Genomic DNA, 19,391 nt, shown 5'->3' on the forward strand with positions numbered 1-19,391 from the left:
AGGAAGGACATCCTGGCTGTAGAGGAAGTGCAGCGTAGATTCACAAGGTTAATTCCTGGGATGTCTGGACTGTCTTACGCAGAGAGGTTAGAGAGACTGGGCTTGTACACGCTGGAATTAAGGAGATTGAGAGGGGATCTGATTGCAACATATAAGATTATTAAGGGATTGGACAAGATAGAGGCAGGAAATATGTTCCAGATGCTGGGAGAGTCCAGTACCAGAGGGCATGGTTTGAGAATAAGGGGTAGGTCATTTAGGACAGAGTTAAGAAAAAACTTCTTCTCCCAGAGAGTTGTGGGGGTCTGGAATGCACTGCCTCGGAAGGTAGTGGAGGCCAATTCTCTGGATGCTTTCAAGAAGGAGCTAGATAGATATCTTATGGATAGGGGAATCAAGGGATATGGGGACAAGGCAGGAACCGGGTATTGATAGTAATTGATCAGCTATGATCTCAAAATGGTGGTGCAGGCTCAAAGGGCCGAATGGTCTACTTCTGCACCTATTGTCTATTGTCTATTGACTTAACACTAATTTTAAGAAATGCAAGAATAACATACACCTGAAGACAACAAAAATACTAAATGTAGGTATATAAAACCAGTAGATTGCAATGCAACAATTTTATTCTCAAAGGAAGCCAGGCAAATAAATTTATGACTGGTTGATTACTTTGTACTCAAATACAAAACAAGAACTCTGATTGATCTTTCAAAACCATGAAAAATGCCCACCTCACCATAAAATATTCGGTCAATGATCAGTGAAATCCCAAGTGATAAGCATCTGAAAAATGAACACATATACAATGGGGAAAAGAAAATCACATTCCGGATTAGGGAGGAAAGGGAAACATTCATTACACTATTCTTAAAACTAATGGACACATCAACCCAAAGCAAGGCATACATTTCTACCTGACAAATTCACAACCCAGATGTGATGCCATTAACAGTACATGTCATGTTAGCTCATTCTAACCAGTTGCTGAGATATATGCAGAATATTATTTCTGGATGATTGGTGACAGGTGTATAATAAAATGCATGTTTTTTAAAAAAAATTGGTCCCATTCCTTTCTCAAGATGTTTAAAAGTGAGAAAATTCCACAGAGCAATCTTACTATTTCTGTTACCACTGGTGAGATGCAATTTTCTACCCCAGGTAACCAGCCTTCCAGACTCATGACCAGGAGGATGAAAGACTTTAGACCTGTGTTGAGAATTTTCTGTTCTGTGTGCATAAAACAAGAGATGCCTAGGTCAAGCTCAAAATCTAATGATTTCTGAGATTATAAGAGCTCTTAGGATGAGCCTATTGCACAGCTGGGCACAACTCTAGCCAAGAGTAATTTGGATAAACCACATCGGTGGTGAGGGATGAAGTCAAAAACATGTCAGTGGAGTGAATAATTTCCATGAAACCAACAATTAAATCCTCATACACGTCATGATTATATGGAATCAAGTCTCTGAGTATTCAAGCCGAGGGTAATATTCTTCCACACAAGTGTGAAAAAGACACAATCTGAAATAGTGAGGAATTGCTTGGGGAGTTATTGTCACACATCCTTCCTTCTTCCTCCATTATCACTGACACTTTTTATCCAGCAACATCACAGGAGCACCAGAAAGAATTCAGCAGTCCAGTAGGTGGCTCACCACCTTCAAGGATAATTGGTACTGGGCAACAAATTTTAGCCTGTGCCACCCATTTCCAATAAATAAGAAAAAAGAAAGTTTCTATTAACACATTGAAAAATTATTCTGCTTTTCCAAGTTATATCAAGTTAGTGTGGAAATGAGACAGGCAAACAATTGCTGGGTCACAATTGTGTTTTACTAGGGACAAGTCACAACTTTCCAGATAATCCTTAAATTGGTGCCAAGCTTCTGCTGATTTAAGATTTTACTGTAATAATTTATCAATAACATAGTTTTAATTATTGCATTTTTCTATTCCAGAATAAATAGATTTTTCTTTTTATGAATGAACATATACAGTCTCAGTAGTCAAATAATTTAGTTGTTCTATAATATTCAACAGCAAAAATTATAGCATTGGCTCTTTAAATGGATGTGCCTGAAATTGTCTAGGCTGATATGAAGCAAACTCTTTACTTACCCAACTGGTAGACATTTGTGTAAGAGAAGATCCAGTTTCTTTATTTCTTGCCAGAAATGAGTAAATACCAGCGGCAGCCAAAGAATAATAGCAGTGGGACGCACAGTAAATGCAAATGCAGTCAAAGCCAGATATTTTGAACTGTGAATACAAACATACAAAATCAGCCACAGCATCTCAACTAGGTTTACGTCTGGACTCTGATGTGGCCATTACATAACACAAATTTTCTTCCTTTTAAACTACTCTGATGCTGATTTACTTTTGTGTTTCAGATCAGTCTTATTGCATCATCCAACTTCTATTAAGCTTCAGGTGACAGACCGCTACCTTGACTTTCTCCTGTAAAATGTCTTAATACAATTTTGAATTCATTGTTTCCTCAACAACTGCAAGCTGTCCAGGCCCTGAGACAGCAAAGCAGCCCCAAACTATAATGCTCCTTCCACTGTGCTTCACAGTTGTCCCCATAACTAGAAAAAGTACTATATTAACCTTATCCCATCTTTTCCATCAGATGTTACTTCCATATTAAAGTGATAATTTCTACAGGTCCTGTCTTGTCCTCATCCCATGATTTCCACTTCCACATAATCTTGTCATTTTATTTCCCTAATTTCCCACTGCCTTCTTATTTACATTAGTCGCTACAGACGGGCAGAAATGAGGAGGTACAGGGGCCTGACGACACACACTCAATGTTTCAGGAACAGCTTCTATCCCTCTGCCATCAGATTTCTGAATGGACAATACCTCAGTAATTTTTCCTCTCTTTTTGCACTACTTATTTAATTTTCTTTTATATATACTTATTGTAATTTACAGTTTTTATTAGGTATTGCAATGTAATGCTGCCGCAAAACAAGTTTCATGACAGATGCCAGTGATATTAAACCTGATTCTGATTACAGATAATATTAATGTTTCTCTTTTTTATTTCTTCCATTTTCCAATCATTATGCATGTAGAGATTTTTATACAAAAGACTAAAAACTGTCAGGAAATCCCCACCGGCATTATCAGATAACAAGTCAATAATAAAACTCTTTTCAAGAAAATACAAATAATGTTAATCTCTTATCCCAAAGACATAACAGTCAAAAGTTCTGTTTACAAGAATACAATAACAATAATACGTGGCTCTGCTACATATTGTGCAGTTTCAAAATAAATGCATGGATCAAAATTCAACAAAAATTGTCAATAAAGTTATTCTTTTCAGGAGAGAATTATCAGAGTAAAATCCGTTTAGAGAAGGGGTAGTTAATTAAGTCACTTGCCTAGTATTCTCTGATTTGTGTACATAAATTTAAAGGATACCATGGGCAGCTGAGGAACTGAAATTCGTGTAGTCAATAAATCTAGATTTAAAGAGCTGGTGTAAGTAATGGTAACTATGAAACTACAGTGAGTGCAAAAACTCAACTGGCTCACTTCACATTTCAAGAAAGAAAATTAAATCCTTATCTAGATGTAAAAGTAAATCTAAGTTAATTTCACCTGTTCTAGGAGTCTCAACCCAAAATGTCAGAGTCATACCACCCCTGTACCATTTACCTGCATCGTTTCTGCATCACTCTCCTCATTCCCTCCCCCCCACCCCCTATATTCTGCCACCCAACACCAATCATCCATGGTTCACCCTGCGGCTGATTACTACTGTGCATTGCTTGATTATTTGCCCCTTCACTCTGTCTAACCTACTCCTGAGCTTTGAACAATAACAGCCTTTCATTTAAAAAGAAAGTTAGGAAGTGAACCTGGCTAAGAGTAAAGCTACAAGCAGGATACTCTCTGGGAAGTTCAAAGTACAAATCTTATGTTTTGTCACATTGACATAATGTGCTAAGTTACACAATGGCATTTTTTAAAGATTTAGTATAATCAAACATTTTCCTGACCTGCTTCCAGTCTTTGTTCCCTGAAGAGGGTAGTAATAAAGTATAAAGCTGGTTAGAACAGCTTCCATGCTATTGGTAATAGTTCGGGTACTACAATACCATGTGAACCAGGAGCACAGCTGACAGAAGTACTGAAAGAAATAAAGCAAATCAAATACCTCAAATTTAATTTGTATGAATATTCATCGATATCACTTTCAACAGCCTAAAGATCCCATGAACCCCTCTATTTCCTCAGGGGGTTAAAGAAATTTGTCATGTCTCCATTGACCCTTACCAATTTTCATCAATGTACCCTAAAAGCTTCCTATCTGGATGTTAGCAACTTGATATGGGAACTGCTCTGCACATGACCACAAGAAACTGAAGACAGTTGTGGACACAGCTCAGCACATTACAGCAAACCAGCCTTCCCTCTATGGACTCTGTCTATACATATCACTGCCTCGGTTAAGCAGCCAGCATAATCAAAGACCTAACACCCCCCCCCCCCCCCCATCCTTGACTTTCTCTAATCTCCCCTCTTCCAATGGGCAGAAGATACAGAAGCCTGAAAAAACATACCATCAGGTTCAAGGACAGCTTCTATCCCACTGTTATAAGGCTATTAAATAGTTCCCTGGTACAATACATCGGACTCTTAACTTCGTAAGTCTACTCTGTTTTGGTCTTACATCTTACTGTTTACCTGCACCGCACTTTGCTGCAGCAGTTACGCTTTACCTGATCCGTACCAACATTATGCAAGCAAGCTTTTTCTGCTGTATCTCAGTACATGCGGCAGTAACAACAAACTACTTCCAAACCAAAACAGGCACGTACAAATAATCTGGTTTCATTTGAGGTTAAGTCCCCTCTTGTCAGCTTCAGAACTTAAGAATCCACACATTATAAACTGCCAGCCATTCATCTGGGACTTACACCTGACTGTTGTTAAACAGGGTGAATTATTTAATGACAACTGGAACTACGAAATTTAATATCATATCTGTTCCTTCCTCCCACCTTTGATTTCATAGTCCACTGTAAAATGTTGATTCATGTTAGTAATTATCTTAATGCAGAGTTTTTCATTATTTTTACATTGCAATCAACTTCTAAAATAAATATCATTCATTTGTAAATGCAACTTTGTTCTTATTTAGACTAGTCATAAGGTGGACTAACAGCTGGCATAGATTATGAGATAGCACAGAAAAAGTTGATAGGAACAGCACTAGCAAGTGCATCTAAAATGAGATCTTCTTATATAATTAATTTAACATGAATTCAAACTTCTTAGTCTAACTTTTGGCTTGATAATGGCACAATACAATCAGTTAGAATTAAAATTAGCTTTTCTTTTCTCATATGTGATCCAATAAGTTGGTCACTTGCCCAGAGGAATGAGTTCCCTCACGTTATGGATCTATTGACGTGTTGTAATGTACAGATACTGTTCCATCAGGTGATGCTGGTGCATTTTTCCAGCCACCCTGGTTCAATACTGTCCATGTGGAGTTTGCATGTCCTCCACTGACCATGTGGGTTTCCCTCAAGGCTGCCGGTTAATTGATAACTCGAAATTAGTTTAGATGGATGACAGGTGGATGTGGGGCAGGGGATATTTGAAAAGGACACAGAGAAATAAATGGGACCACTGAGAGTCAGAATGCGAAAGGTCCCTTTATATGTCATAGCAAAATACTGTGCCTTTAAATGCATGTTCCATGAAATGTCTGCCTAGTGCGTCACTTTTGAATTTCATTTTCAAGCTGGAAAGGTCATGCATCAGTAAGTTTTATACATTTGGAAGGTATGGCAAGTCAAAGGTTAAAATAGTGTACTGACAAGACACAATGTACAGACATCGTACAGTCACCCTAGCTGACAAGACTACCATGCAAAACTCAAATATTGAGAGCCAAGCTGCTCTTTATACAATTCTTTGTTCAAATACTGGGAACCAAGGCTACTAGAAATACCCAAGCAAGGTAAAGATGTTAACAAAAGCTTATTAACTATTGGTCAATTATTTTACTATTTCTGAAGTATTATTGGCTCTTAACACGTAGATTTAATTGGTTGTTAACACCCGATGTGTATTATACATAATAATTATGATTGGTAGTTACATATGCAAATGATGGAATCAATTGTTTCATAAAGGTACACTATAAAAATGGACAATTCTGCACTAACTTCAGAGCAGTTCAGTTTAGGATTGAGGAGTGAATGTGAGTTTTCGGAGCTCAATTAATGGGCAACAATATACACCCAAAAGAAAATAAACGTGAAAAGACAAAAGATAAGCAGCTTACCACCCACTTTGCTATCTCTGCATTGGCCTGTTTCTTCACAATGGAATATAATTTTACATCTGCCAGTGCTGCCAAAAAAGACTGGACCAGTCGAGGAATCCAAATCTGGAAAACAGAACAAAAACAACTGCAGCAGGTTCACAGAAGTAGAACAGGTTGTACTGGAGGGCAAATTTCTGTCTGAATCATGGCTCAGGAAGTGTTACCACACCACGTTCTTCTTCCTCCTGCTCTGTTACACCATTACTACTAACAACTGCATAGAAGGAGGTGCAACTTGCATTGCTGGTAAATGTATAGAAATGCAACAGGAATGGTTTGCATAAAACTCTGAATTGCCTGTCTCCAGTATCTTGCAGAATGTGGTCCATTTCATGTTCCAATTCTTAATGTATCAAGCCACAGCATCAGACATAAGACTCAAAAATCAAAAATAGTCTGAAATCAAAGAGTACCCTGACTATGGCACATGCCTAAACTATGAAGTAAAGCAAGAAGAGAAAAGAAGTTAACAGCAGAATATAAAATCTTCAGTATGGCAGGAAGGTAGTGCCAGGTAGAACTGAGTGGGGCTGGAGATAGCAGTCACCTCCCATCCTCACACTCCACTCTCACCTTTTTGCTCCATCTGCTGGTTTTTAAAAATCTTTTTTCTTCTCTCTCTTTGCTTGCCTCCATCATTCACCTGCTATACTCTTCATCCCTGCTTGTTATCTTATACTCCTCTGTCCGCCAACTGCCTCAGAATTTTTTCACGCCAGTCCCCTATGTTGGCCATCTCGGCTCTCCATTCTCAGCCCTGATGCAGAATATCAACACAAAGCATCAACAATTTCTTTCCTCCCACAGATACTGCTCAAGCACCGACTTCCTCCAGCAGCTTGACCGTTCCTCCAAATTCCAACATCTGCAATCTTGTGCCTCCATTTGGAATTTACTATCCAAGAGGGCAGTGGAGGTTCTATCGAGATTGACAGAATTTTTAGATATAAAAATGATCACGAGCTATGGGGTTTGGTGCAGAAAAAGTGGCACTAAGGTAAAGGATCATCAATGATATTACTGAATGACAAAGCAGGCACAGGGAGCCAAGTCCCCAAACTTGCTTCCAATACCTGTGTCTATTTTTTTTTTTGCATTTCCACAAAATCCTGCCAGGATCAGCAATCCAATATTAGCATCTCTCCCAAACTGAGACCCTAATTATATTCCATCAGTCTACCAGATTTAAAGAGGATGTCACCTTGCTTGCATGCCCACTACCAGTCCCAAAACAAATTCTCTTTTCTTAGAAGAGTGATTAAAGAAAACAAAGCTTAATAGCTTTAATATACAGGAGCTTAACAACCAATTGTCAATCACTGCATTTTATATGTCAGCTTTCCAGAATTCATTCAAATATACAGTTGCAGGAAAAAGTTTGAGAGTCCTTTGCAGTTGCCTGGTTTTCTGCATTTATTACTCGTAGAATGTGGTCTGATTTTCATCTAAGTCACAATAATAGACAAACCCAATCTGCCAAAACTAAGTACAAACAATTGTATTTTTCATGTCTGTAGTGAACATATTGTTTAATCATTCACAATCCAGGCTTGAAAAAGTGAATGAACCCTTGTATGTAATAACTGGTAGAACTTCCTGCTGGAGGTTATTGCTGCTGAAGATGTTTCCTGGAACTGCTGATCAGACTTGGACAATGGTGGGAAGGAATTTTAGACCATTCCTCTGTAAAAAGCTGTTTCAGTTGATCAATATTTCTGGGATACCTTGCATGAACAGCCCTTTTCAGGTCATGCCACAGCATCTCAATGGGGTTTAGGTCTGGACTCTGATTTGGCCATTCCATAACACAAATTTTCTTCCTTTTAAACTATTCTTATGTTGATTTACTCTTGTGTTTCAGATCATTGTCTTGTGCCATCCAACTTCTATTAAGCTTCAGATGACAGACCCTGACATTCTCCTGTAAAATGTCTTAATACGATTTTGAATACATTGTTTCTTCAACGACTGCAAGTTGTCCAGGCCCTGAGACAGCAAAGCTGCTCCAAACCATGATGCTCCTTCTACTGTGCTTCACATTTGGGATGAGATTTTGATGTTGATGTGCAGTGCCCTTTTTCTTCCAAACACAGCAATGTGCATTTCTGCCAAAAAGTTCAACTTTTGTCTCATCTGTCCATAGAACATTGTCCCAGAAGCATTGTAGAACATCCAGATGGTCTTTGGCAAACTTGAGATGCGCAACAATGTTTTTTTTTGAAGAGCAGTGGTTTCCTTCGTGTTGTCCTTCCATGAATGCTATTCTTGTTCAGTATTTTACTTATAATGACACTAGCAAGTTCTGCAGGTCTTTTGCTGTTACTCTTGGGTTCCTTTTCACTTCCTTCAGCATTGCATGTTGTGCTCTTGGTGTGATCTTTGTAGGCTGCCCACTCCTAGGGAGAGCAGCAACAGTACCGAGTTTCCTCCATTTTTAGACAGTTTCTCTTACTGTGGACTGGTGAACACTCAGAACTGCTTTTGTAGCCTTTGCCAGATTCATGCAAATCTTCTTCGAAGATCCTCTGAAAGTTGCTTTGATCGAGGGATGGTGCACATGAACAGTGCAGGCTCTGTCAATAACCTGACATTGTGCGCCTTTTTATAGGGTAGGGCACCTCAACAACCCGCACCTCCAATCTCATTTCATTGATTGGAACATGTGACTCCAAATAGCTTTTGTTGAAGGCATTATGTCAGAGGTTCACATACTTTTTTGAACCTGGACTGTGATTGTTTAAATTCTGTACTCAGTTTTGATAAGAAAGAGTACAATTGTCTGTGTTATCAATACAGGTAGATTGGGTTTGTCTATTATTGTGACTTAGATGAAAATCAAACCACCTTTGAGTAATTAATGCAGAAAACCAGGTAATTGCAAAGGGTTCAGAAACTTTTTCTTGTAACTGTATATGTGAATAACATAACAAGGATGGTTAGAATGCAAGTTTCAAAATACTATCAGATACAAGCAGAAAATGGTTCTGATATAGGAATAGAAATTAACACAAAAGGAAACTCCAAAATCTAGAAATCGCACTAAAGAACTGCATTTCCAAACTAAACCTATTAAGTTGAATAGATGGTGGAAGATAACTAAATATCAATTTACAACAATGACTGGATAAGTACTTTCAAGAAGAGAAAGAATCCAAAGCAATGAGTAAGAGTGGGTTGAATTGTATAGTTCTACAAAAGTGATGGGGCAGGTAGAGTGGGGCAAATGGCCTTCTCTCATGCTGTATCACTCCAAGCATCCAATGGTATTGATACTATTGGTTTGAACAGAAAAGCAATCCAAAAGATTAGTAACTTTTCTTGTACTTCAATAATAAAAATGTCAATTGAGACAAGTTTAATCAATAACTAATGACTTTCTTTTATTCTTACCAGCAGTTGTACTGTGTCCTTCTTGAATATTTGCAACAACTTATAGAAGATTGCAAAAATCAAAGGGTAGGTGTAGCCTCGTAGCCTTTCTTTCCACTCCCACGTTAAATAACCATACTTGAGAAAGTTAAGAATATCTCGCATAACAATAATAATCACCAAAATGTGAGTTATACAAAATTAGTTAGGGGCAGGACAGGCCACGCAACTCTTCAATCCTGGACTGCCATTAATAAGATTTGATTGTTAACACGAATCCACATTTCCATCAGCCCATGTTAACCTTTCACCTCTGTTTTTGGAGGTAGCTATCAATAGACAATAGGTGCAGGAGTAGGCCATTCTGCCCTTCAAGCCAGCACCACCATTCAATGTGATCATGGCTGATCATCCACAATCAGTACCCCGTTCCTGCCTTCTCCCCATATCCCTTGACTCCACTATCTTTAAGAGCTCTATCTAACTCTTTCTTGAAAGCATCCAGAGAATTGGCCTCCACTGCCTTCTGAGGCAGAGCATTCCATAGATCCACAACTCTCTGGGTGAAAAAGTTTTTCCTCAACGCTGTTCTAAATGGCCTACCCCTTATTCTTAAATTGTGGCCTCTTGTTCTGGACTCCCCCAATATTGGGAACGTTTTTTCCAGCCTCTAGCGTGTCCAATCCCTTAATAATGATTAAGTCCTATCTACACCTGATTTAAAATGTTCTAATATTCTGTTTTTTCTTATCTTTTTTATGAAGATGGTTTCTAAAATTCATAACTCTCAGACAGAAAACATTGCCTCATCCCTCTTAAATGGGTGACCCCTTATTTTCAAAAAGTTTGGTTTTGCAAAAGGGAAATCAAGTTTGACCAATTTAACAGAAAATGGTACATGTTTCTGATTGGTAAGATATAATTGAGCAGTACACCACAGGAGCCTCAACTTTTCACTACTCGCTTAAATGATTTCTTTGAAGGCACTGAAATTATGATTACTACATCTGTATGCATTACAAAAGCTAGATATGAAAGACAACGAGGACATAAGGATTTAGATAGGGCAGATGACTAACAAAGATCTAGCTAAGAACATGTGAAATGTCCATTTTGACAGGAAAACCAAAGAACGTCATTTAAATAGTGAAAAACTGTGCAGCAAAAAGGCAGAGAAGGAACTGGTGCACGATTTACAAAAGACTACAATGCATGTACAAGGAGTAATTGGGAATGCTAACAGTCATTATTTATTGTAAGAGGAAATTATGCAAAAGTATGGAGGTTATTTGGGTTTCGGAGACACCACATCTGAAGTAGCATGCAGAGTTTTGAAATCTTTATTTAGTGAAGAATGTTAATATTTTGGAGGCAATTTAAAGATATTTATTTAAAGAAAATATGACCATAAAACATAGGAGCAGAATTAAACCCGAGTCTGCCCTGTTACTCCAACATAACTTATTTATTATCCGTCTCAACCTCACTGTCCTGCCTTCTCCCTGTAACCTCTGATGGCCTTACCAATCAAACTCCACTTTAATTATATGCAATGCCTTGGCCTCCATAGCTGCCTGTGACAATGAATTCACAATTCATCAGCCTCTGGCTAAAGAAATTCCTCCTCATCTCTGTTCTAAAGGGATGAATTTCTATTCTGACACTGTGCCCTCTGCTCCGAGACTCCCCCACTATAGAAACATCCTGTCCACATCCACCCTACAATTGTCTTAGGAAAGACTGGGCCGTCTAAGCTTCTATCCATTGAGTTTGGAAGAGTGAAAGAGAGCCCAAATAAAACCTTTAAGGTTCTGTGGGATTTTGATGGTAACATTTCAGGATGCCCATTTAGAACAGAGATGCAGAGAAATTACTTTAGTCAGAGGGTGGTAAATCTGTGGAATTTGTTGCCACAAGTGGTTGTGGAGGTCAAGTCATTGGGTGCATTTAAGGCAGAGATAGATAGGTTCTTGATTAGCCAAGAATCAAAGGGTATGGAGAGAAGGCAGGGGAGAGGGGATGACAGAAAGAATTGGATCAGCCCATGACTGAATGGTGGGCAGACTCGATGGGCTATATGGCCTACTTCTGCTCCTATATTTTATGGTCTTGTGGTTTAAATGTACAGAGGAAATAAGAAAAGTATTTTCTCTTGTGGGAAACTCCTAGAATTAGGTGGTTACTGAATAAAAATAAATGATTGCTGATTAAGACAGAGAGAAAAAATAACCTCATCTCTGAGATTCATGAACTTGGAACTACTTTCCTCAGACGGCTATGGAGAGCCTTTAGAGCAGAGTCTTTACTTATACTTATGGCAGTGGCAGATAGATACTTGACAAACAAGAGGGTGAAAAGTTAATGCAGTTGGGTGTAAACATGGACTTGAGGTTACTTTTCATATCAATATTCATATTTTAATTGGCCAAGCATGTTTGAGAAGCCAAATACGCAATTCCTACTTCTAATTTATATGTTTAAATTGACAGAAAGAAACTACATACAATACTGTGCATGGTATAGTTTTTAATCTTATAAAACAAGCATTGATGGACAAAATAAAGCCTAACCAGACCAAAAAATTGGAATATTGTATTAATTTCTGGTCACGTCATTATAGGAAGGATGTGAAAGTTTTAGAAAGGGCGCAGAGGACATTTACCAGGATGCTGCCGAGACCAGAGGCAATGTCTTACAAAGACAGATTGAGTGTGTTGCTCTTAAGGCATTTGTTTAGCTTCATTACATTTTCACTTTAGTCATTCGTTTCTAATTATTTTCTAGTTGAAGTTAAGGTTGTTGAAAGTAAATTCATTGTCTGTGTTGTATCACGGCATGACGTCACACCCGGTTTCGCTGCGTCTTGTGGGTAAATACCGGTTTGGAGAAACGGGAAGGCGGGGGTTTGTGTGTGCAGGATCAGCGCGAGAGAAGTTTTATTCTATGTACTGTTATGAATGAGGAGCAACTCTGATGGGCAGAAGGGTGCAAAGTCGCCCCCCCCCCCTTTTTGAGAATCGCAAAATCGCTATTATTCATTATCCCCTAGACAATGATAGAGCTTATTTCTTATTGATTATTATTATACCCGCACTTTTAGGTTTAGCATTGATGACGTATATTATCTGTATATTTGCATTGATATTATTTTTGTGTATTTTTACTAATAAATACTGTTAAAAATAGTATCACCAGACTCCAATGGATACTCCTATCTTTGCTGGTAAGATACCCAGTTACGGGGTTCGTAACAACTTGGGGCCTCGTCTCGGGATTTGATACCAAATTGGAGGGCCAGTGAATCGGGCTTTTAAGAACAGACTTGGATCTGGTTGCGCGGGTAACCAGACGGGAAACCAGCAAAGATGGACGTAGACGAATTTACACAAAACCCGACTTTGAAGGTGCTAGAGGGGGCCACAAAGACGGATTTGGTAAATATTGCGAAAGGACTAAATCTCGCAGAGGTGAGGTTGTCAATGAAAAAGTGGGAGATGCGGAGGGCCATAACTCAATATTATATTGAGAAGAATGTGTTTTCGGCTGAGGTATTGGAACAGATCCCTGAAAAGGTACCAGCTATTGGGACGGCTCAGTTAGAGTTGGAAAAATTGAGGCTGGATGCGGAACAGAGGAAAAGGGAGTATGAGCTCCAGCTAAAGGAGTTAGAGGTGAAAAGGGAGAAGGAAAGAGCTGAAAAGCAGAGGGAGCATGAAATTAGGTTAAAACAGCTGGAAGCAGCTGAAAAGGAGAAGGAAAGTGCTAAAAAGGAGAAGGAAAGAGCTGAAAACCAGAGGGAGCATGAACGTAGGTTACAACAGCTGGAAGCAGACGAAAAGGAGAAGGAGAAACAGAGGCAGCATGAGCTGGACATGGAGAAGTTAAAGCAAGAGAGAAGGGTCCAAGGGGCGGACCAAGAGGAGAGGTTTAATGTTAGTAGGGAGTTTAGGTTAGTACCTCCGTTCGCGGAGACGGATGTTGAGTTATTTCTTGCATTTTGAAAAGGTGGCAGTGAATCAGAAGTGACCCAGAGATCAGTGGGTGACGTTGTTACAAAGTGTGTTAAAAGGGAAGGCACAACGGGCATATGCGGCGTTGTCTGTGGAGGAGGAGGAGTATGAGAATTACGAGGAAGTAAAACAGGCCATTCTTCCGGCCTACGAATTGGTACCTGAGGCATATAGACAAAAGTTCAGAGATTTAAAGAAAGTGTGGAATCAGACGTATGCAGAGTTTGCCTATGAGAAGGATGTGCTCTTGGATCGCTGATGTGCGGCAGAAAGGGTGGAAGAGGATTTTCGGCGTTTCAGAGAGTTAATTCTGATTGAGGAATTTAAAGGTTGTGTTTCGGATGATATCCGGATGTATTTGAACGAGAAGCCGAATGTCCATATCAGAATTTGCCAGGTTCGCAGATGAATATGCCCTAACCCACAAGACAAAGTTTTCCTCGAATAAGTGTTACCAGAAAGACCGTAGGAATGGTAGAGAAAGCCTGCCGGCTGAGGCAGAAATTCAGCCGGGAGCTAGTGGTAAAAGTAAGGAGGAAGAAAGGCAAGCTGGCAGGAGGGTTCCTGGCTTGACCTGTTTTAATTGTGGAAAGGTGGGTCATATTGCATCTAAGTGCTTTGCTCCGAGGAAGGAGACAGGAAAAGGGAACGCAGCAGTCCCTACAGGGTGTATTGTGTTGATCAGCAAATCGACGAGAAAGCCCCAGGTAGATAAAATACGAGAGGGGTGTGAGAAATTTATTTCAGAAGGGACCGTGTCTGTGAAAGAGGGAGAAACACCAGTTCCAATGTGGATCTGGAGAGATACTGGAGCTGAGCAGTCATTGATTCTCAGTAAGGTACTAGATTTTGGTCCTGAGACTGGAGAGGTAGTTTTGAGAGGCATAGGAAAAGGGACAGAAGCTGTGCCTCTGCATAGGATCATTATAAATTGTGATCTGGTATCTGGACCAGTTGAAATAGGGGTACGGTCAGAATTACCGGGAGACGGCGTGGACGTCCTTCTTGGTAATGATTTAGCAGGTGGTGACGTGTGTTCAGCCGTGAAGCTGATGAGCCAGCCTGTAAGTGTTGAGAACCCGCCCCTAGATTCCACAATCTATCCTGCATGCGCAACCACTCGCAGCATGTCGAGAAAGGCAGCTGAGAAAGAGACCAGTTTAAATCAGTCCCTGTACCAAGAGGGGTTAGGGGATGGTAAAACGGAGAATAGGGAGGTGAAAGAGAGTAAAGGAGAGGATGTAGACCTACCCTTAGCCAGGAGGAAATTTATAGAGGCACGGAGTAAAAATGAGAAACAGATAAGGCTGTTAGAAGGTCCAGGGTTGGACATGGATGATCTGTCTGGCTTGACAGAACTGTTTGAAGAAGTTGAAAATTTTAAAGGTGTTCCCGATAATGAAATAAGGGCAGTCCTAGATGAAAAGGATGCCATTACCTTGAAGGAGTCTGCTGGGTTAGCAGATGAGGTTGTTTTAACCCGCAGGGTTGAGTTTACTCCGGAAGGGAGTTGCCCAGAGAGTAACTGGGAGGATCAGGGGAACTTAGAATTTGAAAAGGGGACAGGTATTGAAAGCCTGGAAGAGGCAGATATCCCGTTTGAGTGTGTTCAAGATGTGGAAGCACATGGTACTGAACCTAGTAATGAAACTCAGGAAAAGTCTGAGGTATCTGATTTAGTTGAAAAGGAATGCAGTCCTTTTGGGTCAGATGGACTTGGTTCAGTGAAGAAAGGGTTAACCTTGGTACTAGTGGGAAGTGAGAATTCCCAGTTGTTTGTGTTTGAAGGTGTGTTCAAAGTTAGTGAGGAGATGGAAGCTGGTGAAGTGAATATTATTATTGAAGGAGAAGGGAAAAGTGTAGTTCCTAAATTGAATAAAGAAAATTTAAAGTCTGGATTGGTTTCAGAAGCAGTAACCAGGCTGAAGGAACAATGGCTTGTTAACAAGGTGCCTGTGAATCAATTACAGTTTGATTTGGAATGTAAAGGTACCCCACTCGCTAATGTTATTCAAGGGTGTGCTGTGAAGAGGCAGAATTTGAAATGTTGTTTGGACAAAGAGGGATCACTTGCAGATGTTAACCTGAAAACTAATAGAATGAAGGGTCCTGAAGATAAAACTAATGACTTGCTTAAAAATAAAGAATTGTGTGGAAGTTCAGAAGATGGGCTACGTTTGGAAAACAGTGTTGATAAGTTAACTCCTATGAAAGGAGCATACAAAAGTCTATTCCACACTGGTGAGCAAGCTAACCACGTGAGGGTTAAGTGGAAAAGAGGCGAAGGTTGACAAAATGCCACTTTAAATAACAGGATCTGGTTTTGAGGGATTTCGACAAAGCATGTAAATAATAAAGACAACACCATGGAAGATTGACTGGTAGGTTTAAAAGTAAAATAAAGATTAGTATTTGCATAAACTTTTGTAATGTACTACAGAATAATCACACATGTATTGGTTCACATTTTGTATTATATACTTAAGATCACAACCCTTTAGTTTTGTTTTTGCTGAAGAAAAGGAATTAAAAAAAGTGGTTATTAAATTGGAGTCTGATGCTACAGGAATTTATTAAGGTACAAGATATTAAAGAAAGTGACAATGTAATCGCTAACTGTTTAGATGCTAAATTGAATGTATAACTGTATTACTCTGTAGTGAAAACTCTTTTGTATTGTGTTAGATTCTGAAATTCTGTAAGACTCTGTATTAGTTAATTTTCCCCTTTTGGGTGAAAATTCTTAGAAGGACGGGGGTGTTACGAATGAGGAGCAACTCTGATGGGCAGAAGGGTGCAAAGTCGCCCCCCCCCTTTTTGAGAATCGCAAAATCGCTATTATTTCAGGTCTGATACCAAGGAAATGAGAGAGATAAACAGCTCATGTCAGTTAATGAGAGAGAGACAACGCAGGGATACACAAAAATGGAATGTCTCCTCCTAACAAAAGCAGAACGGAACCACTGATTACTGCTATTGTCTCTTGGAGAAGGAATTGTGTATTGAGTACTGTTCTATTCATTGAAACTCCTCAGGGGGCAACCAGAGTGGTCTGGTTGAGGGGTTGCATCATCCCAACCTGATTGACACCTGAGACCCTGTGAGTGGGGATAAAAGTAGGGTCTGGGGTAACACTCCTCAGACGCACCAGGAGAGACGCTACGAGACCGGTGGGGGCTTGTGTGTGTGTCCACCCTTCCCTGGGTGACGAGTCCGCCACGGAAGAATGGTCTAGCTAAAGGACGGAGAGGTCATACGTGAATGGCCACAACAACATCGCATCAATGGATCAAGATCGTAAAAGGAAAGTCGGCAAGTCAATAGCTGTTACTGCTCTCTCTCTCTCTCCAACAATTGCAACACAGCGAGCAACAACTACCACAGCCTGCATGAACTGAACTGAACTTTATATTTCCATCAGACAATTCATTATCCCCTAGACAATGATAGAGCTTATTTCTTATTATTATTATACCCGCACTTTTAGGTTTAGTATTGATGACGTATATTATCTGTATATTTGCATTGATATTATTTTTGTGTATTTTTACTAATAAATACTGTTAAAAATAGTATCACCAGACTCCAACGGATACTCCTATCTTTGCTGGTAAGATACCCAGTTACGGGGTTCGTAACAGCACTAAGAAACATCATAGAAGCAACGCCATAAGTTCATATGACAATCGATATGTTGAAGTAAAAACGTTAATGCTGATTCTGTTAAAAGTAATGACGATTGATAAAGTTTATTTTCTTGTGCTATTGAAAGCATTGCTAGATAGTTTGTGTTGAAGTATTTAAAGTTGTTGATGGTGTACGTAGATTCTGACTGTATGTTGTACTTTAATGTAATATAGTTTGTTGTAGTTTTACTTTTACAAGTATTTATGATGTAAATGTGATGCCAAGAAGGAAACAAATACTATATGTATTTTGTATTGTTTTATCAACAGTTTTCACCATACGTTAATGTGGAAGAGTGAACAGTAAACAGTTAATCTTACTGCGATCCTGCCTCATTGACTTCGGTTTAAGTTGGTGTTTAGTTCAGAGTTTCTACACCTGCACGAGAACACTACAATGAGTGAACTGAGGCTTTTCTCTTTCGAGCAAAACAGGATGAGAGATAACTTGACAGATGTGATGAGAGGCATACTGTAAACTGGGTGGATAACCAGAGTTCATCCCAGGGCAGAAATGGCTAACACAAGGGGGCATAATTTTAGATGATTGGAGGGAGATTGGCATAAGTTCTTTACATAGTGGTGGGTACATGAAACACCCTGCCAGGGGTAGTTGTAGAGGCAGATGTATTTGCGGCATTTAAGGAACTCTCAGATAGGCACATAGATAATAGAAAAATGGAGGGCTATGTAGGAGGGAGGGGTTAAGAGTAGGTTAAAAGATCAACATATCATGGGCTGAAGGGCCTGTACTGAGCTGTAACGTTATGCCAAATATCTTGTATCCGAAAGAACAGTGAGAACAAAACATAAAAAGTTACTTCTTTCACATTATGTATTTATAGTTTGTAAATACAAAGGATATTTGAAGACCATATTGTGAGCAACTTCGAGTGACTGCCAATACTCATCAGCAACAAAGCTAGTCTGGACCAGAAGGCAGTTCACAGATCTCAAAGCTATGGAGAACATCATTAAATAAGTGTTTGGACCCAATAATCCTGTGCAAGAAAAAAAATAACAATTACAAAACATTATAAAATAGCAAAATAATTAAGTCAATCCAAGATGCAGTTTCCCAAGGAAGACAAAAGGGTAAGACCTTTAGAGAGGTTCTGGAGGGGCAGGGGACATCATTTTCATCCAGAGAATCAGAATCAGGTTTATTATCACCGACATGTGACGTGAAATTTGTTAACTTAGCAGCAGCAGTTCAATGCAATACATAATCTAGCCGAGAGAGAAACATAAATAAATAAAAACTAAACATCATGATAATAAACAAGTAAATCAATTATGTTTATTGAATAGATTTTTTTAAAGTGCAAAAACAGAAATACTGTATATTAAAAAAAAGTGAGTTAAGTGTCCAAAGCTTCAATGTCCATTTAGGAATCGGATGGCAGAGGGGAAGAAGCTGAGTGTGTGCCTTCAGGTTCCTGTACCTCCTACCTGATGGTAACAGTGAGAAAAGGGCCTGCCCTGGGTGCTGGAGATCCTTAATGATGGACACTACCTTTCTGAGACACAGTTCCCTAAAGATGTCCTGGGTACTTTGTAGGCTAGTGCCCAAGATGGAGCTGACTAGATTTACAACCTACTGCAGCTTCTTTCAGTCCTGTGCAGTAGCCCCTCCATACCAGACAGTGATGCAGTCTGTCAGAATGCTCTCCACAGTACAACTATAGAAGTTTTGAGTGTATTTGTTGACATGCCAAATCTCTTCAAACCAATAAAGTATAGCTACTGTCTTGCTTTCTTTATAATTACATCGATATGTTGGGACCAGGTTAGATCCTCAGAGATCATGACACCCAGAGACTAGAAGCTGCTCACTCTCTCCACTTATAATCCCTCTATGAGGATTGGTATGTGTTCCTTCGTCTTGCCTTTCCTGAAGTCCACAATGAGCTCTTTCATCTTACTGACGTTGAGTGCCAGGTTGTTGCTGTGGTACCA

The 19,391-nt window shown here is 39.5% G+C and overlaps 1 protein-coding gene across 5 annotated transcripts in view; it reads right to left on the minus strand.

Annotated features, from left to right (window-relative positions):
* Positions 1-19,391, minus strand: part of pigb (phosphatidylinositol glycan anchor biosynthesis, class B) — a 39,676-nt gene that overhangs the window by 15,409 nt on the left and 4,876 nt on the right. For 4 of the 5 annotated variants that reach the window (XM_073062858.1, XM_073062857.1, XM_073062855.1 and 1 more), the window contains exons 2-7: positions 18,298-18,433; positions 9,758-9,875; positions 6,326-6,430; positions 4,026-4,156; positions 2,125-2,265; positions 735-786 (exon numbers count right to left, since the gene is read on the minus strand). In XM_073062858.1, the coding sequence (XP_072918959.1) occupies positions 735-786; positions 2,125-2,265; positions 4,026-4,156; positions 6,326-6,430; positions 9,758-9,875; positions 18,298-18,433 (683 nt within the window). Of the gene's footprint in view, positions 1-734; positions 787-2,124; positions 2,266-4,025; positions 4,157-6,325; positions 6,431-9,757; positions 9,876-18,297; positions 18,434-18,534; positions 18,659-19,391 lie in introns of those variants that run through there. The other variant, XM_073062856.1, reaches the window with a different exon arrangement.

This window comes from Hemitrygon akajei, chromosome 12, assembly GCF_048418815.1.
Source record: "Hemitrygon akajei chromosome 12, sHemAka1.3, whole genome shotgun sequence".
Taxonomy (NCBI): Eukaryota; Metazoa; Chordata; class Chondrichthyes; order Myliobatiformes; family Dasyatidae; genus Hemitrygon; species Hemitrygon akajei.